General features: G+C 54.2%; 2 protein-coding genes across 2 annotated transcripts; one reads left to right on the top strand and one right to left on the bottom strand.

Annotated features, from left to right (window-relative positions):
• Positions 1–514: 514 nt before the first annotated feature.
• CHGG_01801 (uncharacterized protein) lies at positions 515–2,021 on the top strand (the record flags this gene model as incomplete). Its single annotated transcript, XM_001221021.1, has 5 exons — positions 515–571; positions 670–1,218; positions 1,284–1,439; positions 1,535–1,754; positions 1,885–2,021. 5 exons carry the CDS (start codon positions 515–517, stop codon positions 2,019–2,021), a joined length of 1,119 nt encoding a protein of 372 aa, XP_001221022.1.
• Positions 2,022–2,309: 288 nt separating this feature from the next.
• On the bottom strand, positions 2,310–3,278 carry CHGG_01800 (uncharacterized protein; the record flags this gene model as incomplete). Its single annotated transcript, XM_001221020.1, has 3 exons — positions 2,310–2,391; positions 2,464–3,060; positions 3,148–3,278. The coding sequence occupies 3 exons, from the start codon at positions 3,276–3,278 to the stop codon at positions 2,310–2,312; spliced, it is 810 nt and encodes a 269-aa protein (XP_001221021.1).
• Positions 3,279–4,410: the final 1,132 nt, after the last annotated feature.

Raw genomic sequence — 4,410 nt, 5'->3', positions numbered from 1 at the left:
TCCTCCGTGCTCTCCTCGGCGCTGAGGTCGGCTCGACCGTGTGGTTGAGCGGCCGTCCATCGGGGCGATCCCATGAAATAAACCCGGGCATCTTCAATTGGTCGGCGCGCAATGAGGCCTATTACAGTTTAGCGTATCGGTGCGGAGGGCTACCCAGCTCTGCTCATTAGTGGATGAAGGAGCCCGGAACGATCTCCGTCCTCTGCCAAGGAGCCCGGTTCGGGCGGGAGAGCACCAGGCGACGGAAGAGGTTCAACTCGGTATTCGAGACTGCCCGACTATGGGGTGACTCTTGGGTGTGATTACCCCGCGGGGATATGGAGGCAGATCTATACCGAGACCAGGAGCCGGGGAAAAGACGTGACCTAAAGCCACGAGGCATAACAAAGCCTGTATCAGATAAAAAGGGGAAAATCAAGAGATGGAGCGGACATCAAAAACATTCTCCACCTTTGCTTACCCAAAGAAGCCTGATTTCGCGCGCAATTCCACATCCCAGAGAGTACAAGACGCCATGGTGGGAGTTCCTCGTTCCAAGGGCTGCATCACATGCCGGAAGCGGAGAAAGGGGGTGAGTATCTAGGCAGAGGTACCACAGTCCGGGGCATTTTGTCAATGGGGAGTTGAGCCATCGATGGGCTACATGTAACTAACAGCTTGACTACCTAGTGCAATCTCGAGAGGCCAACGTGTGGCCAGTGCAAGAGGGCTGGCTTGATATGCGAGGGCTACTCCGCCGAACGGGTCTTTGTCGTGAGCACACCGCGCAGTCGGCAGGCGGGTTACAGCGCATCTTCTACCCCTTCTTCGGTTGGCTTTCCATGGCAGCGGATTATCCAGCGCAACCAAGTGTCCAGCAACATCACCAACCTCCGCCTGCTGGCACGGCCAGAGGATGAGAGGAGGTGTATCAACCAGTTCTGGGAGGCCTACTTCCCGTCAGGGCAGCCTATCCCGAGCAGTGCTGCTAGGAGTTACACATGCACCTGGACGGAAACGGCACGGAACTTTGATCGGGGGGACGACTGCCTTCGATACGCCTTGTGGGCTAACTGTCTTCTCGTAACCGGAAAACGCCACGGGTCCGTGTGGATGCTCAGGGAGGGGTCGAGGGTCTATGGGGAGGCACTCGCTAATCTGAGAAATTTGTTGACTGGGACACGGGGCCTGGGAAGGGGCACGCTGATAGCAACTATCAAGCTCCTGAGCATGTTTGAGGTATGGTGGTGTTGCTCACTGTGACAGCCAAAACGGGGATCATTAGCTGATATCTCACATCACAGGCCTTCTCTACGCAAGAGAACGGCTCAATGGCCGATCGAGTCCAGAACTGGCAACGCCATCATGCCGGGGAACTTGCCTTAATTGTCACTAGGACGCCCGCGGCACACATTGAAGGTGAGGCACATCACATATTTTCTGACGAAAGAGTTGAGATGGTGAGTTTTCTCTTCTCTGGAGCGTGAACGAGTTCAAGTTGTCTCATATGGGATCTCATACGGCATAGGCACTATCTGCCATCCTCCAACGGAAGCGTTTGGTGTTGGGCGCTCCAGAATGGAAAAGCATCCCCTGGCAGAAAGTTCCCAAAGATTTCAAGGACATTCTTGTCGATGTATTGGTCGATATGCCTCAGCTTGTTGAGGAATTCGACAATATGAGGCTCTGCAATGACGCGGCCAAACGAACGGGTTTGCAAGTCGAGCTCGAACAAAAATGCTGGGAGCACGACCAACAGCTTCTGGCTTGGCTCGGTATGCTATCTCGGATCGCCAATCCCAGCAAGCAGCCCAGCCGAGAACCCCGAGCAGAAGACATTACCATACGCATCGCCCAAGTCCACGGCATGAGTCTGTATTGGACCACTTCCCTCGTCTTGTATAGCATCCTCCGGTCAGTTGCTGGGACAGGGACAGACCTCCCTGCACGTACAGACCCGGTGCACCATGCTCGAAATCTCACGGCATCCCTCGGCACGCTCCTCCAACCCAAAGCCGGGCTGTTCGGGCAACAAAGCGTAGTCCTCCTACTCGAGATCGCGTTACAATACACCACGGACATTAGCACAGCATCATCCGAGGGCGGGGTCTTGGTTGAAACCCTGAAACGACTCAAGGGCGATTCGGTGAATGGGCCGGCGAGGGTGTTGGAAGCTCACTCTGATCATCATCAAGGGGCAGTATCAGAGAAATGAGGATAGGATAGGATGGCTTTCTAACACCACTCTATAAAAATGAAACCAATTTCTCGCTAAAGAAGAAGTGAAACGCTAAAACAACAACAGAAACACAACAAACAAATAATCGCTCCTACTTGGAGCCCACAGCGATGTACTTGACCTCCAACGCATTGTCCAAGCCATCAGCCGTCTTGTCGTTCGGGGGACCAGGCCTAGAATTCACCATGTCAGTTTAACTTCCCTCAAGATCAAAACCAATCAACCCCCCAAAAGGACAAACTCACCAGTTTCCGCCCACCGCCACATTCAAAATAAAGTAATGCGGCGAGTGCGCGACCGACTTCCAAATCTCCTCCTTCTCCATATCCTCCCCACTCACCTTATTATACTCCTTATCATCCAACAACCAGCGAATCGTCTGCTTCTTCCAATCCCCATCCGTCCTATCCACCTCAATCGCCCACGTATGCCAGCCATTATCCGCCAGCTTGACCGACTTAGTCAGCCCACCACACGGACTGTCCCCCGGCCCGCAGTGCGGCGTGCCATGGCCCGTGGGCTCGCCGTTCTTGCGCTCCATGATGTCCAGCTCGCCGCACTCGGGCCAGGGCACCCCCTCGCGCGACGAACCCCCCAGCGTCCAGAAGGCCGGCCAGATGCCTTGCTGCTTGTCCTGCGGGCTGTCGCCGAAGCGGAGGTGCGACTGGAACCGCGTGATCTTTTTGTCCTGCGGCGTGTACGTCGCCGTGGACTCGATGCGGCCCGAGGTCCATTGGCCCGAGTCGGAGCGCAGGGGGATGACGAGGAGCGTGCCGTTGCCCGAGTGGTGCATGTTATCGGTGGAGGTGGTGTAGTCTTGGACTTCGTTGTTGTAGCGGACGCTGGGTGGGGGGAGGGGGTGGTTAGTGGTTGTGTGGTGATGGGTCGGGCTTGTAAAGGGGGGGAACTGGAGGGTTGTATGTACATACTTGGTTATGACATTCCATTCAGCGGTGTCAATGGCCTGGCCGGCCTCGCCGTCAAAGGAGATGAGCTTGTCGACGTTGAAGCCGGAGAAGCCAGCAAGCCCGAATAATAACAAGGGGTTGAGAGCCACCATGTTTTACTGCTGATGTGTTAAGTAGTAGGTATAATGGCAGTGTAAAAAAAGTGAAGAAAGGTAGTGGCCGCTTCTGGGATTGGAGAGTTGATTCGAATATGAGGCTGAAAAGGAGGTGATGATATCTCTCCAAGAGAACAATGGCGGTTACTTGGTGGTCTGAGGGCGGGGGTTTGAAGGAAGAAACAAGTCAAGGCAGGAGATAGGCTTGATGGTGAATGTGATGCTCGAGATGCTGGACTTGGAGACATCGTCAAGATTTATATATCGTCTAGTCTGGGGGCCATAGCCATCGCCGGAAAAGCGGCAGTCTGAATTCCTAGACTACTCTCAACCGGAAGTGTCGTACCAAGCCCGAAACAACGGCAACACTACGGATTTCTCACTCAGATGGCTATGATGGTGGGCTGCGTCGTCCGGAGGACATGCCTGGCGTTCGGGTTGCGAGCCACAAGGCCGGGTTAGCTGAAAGCGATGAGGCCCAATTTCGGGGACGGCAATGGGAGATGTCTCTAGCGCTTCAAACAACGTTACTGTGGGTGCAACTAGTTGGTAGGTTATGTTGGTTGCACTTTTGGCTTACGATTTTTATCTTGCTCTTTCTTGCTGATGGCATTTACTGTGTAAGTGGTGTTTATTCAGCTTCATGTCGCTGTGCCGCTGATCTGAACGCCCCAGACCTACAATAACCTGCTAAGCCTCTTGGCGATTGTGTTCGGATGGTCAGATGGTAGACTTCGTCGGTTTTCAGCAGCTGGTTGCGTTCTGAGCTTTCCTTGTCGAGGAAAAGGTCAACGAGTTTCGGCCAAGGCCAATGGGGCGGCCATCTCGAGCATTTGAAACGTGGAACATGGCCTGCCGTCTCGTCTCTTGGGTGAGGAGAAACAATCGCCCCCGCGGCCATGGTCATGGCCATGATCAACTCTTCTAAAAAGGTAAAAGCCGTACGTGCTGTGGGTATGCTGAAGTGAATGATGAGATGGGTGAAAGCTTATCGCTTTTCTCGCTCTCAAGCCGCCGATCATGATGGATGTTTTGGTTTTGCTGACGCCCGAGCGCCCCCACCCCCCCACCCAAAAAAGATCTTTTAAGATCCTGGAGACCGGACGGACCGTGCCTTGCATCCAAATTC

Source organism: Chaetomium globosum, genomic scaffold (assembly GCF_000143365.1).
Source record: "Chaetomium globosum CBS 148.51 scaffold_1 genomic scaffold, whole genome shotgun sequence".
Taxonomy (NCBI): Eukaryota; Fungi; Ascomycota; class Sordariomycetes; order Sordariales; family Chaetomiaceae; genus Chaetomium; species Chaetomium globosum.
The sequence above is the reverse complement of the archived record's forward strand: the minus strand, read 5'-3'. Positions and strand labels throughout refer to the sequence as shown.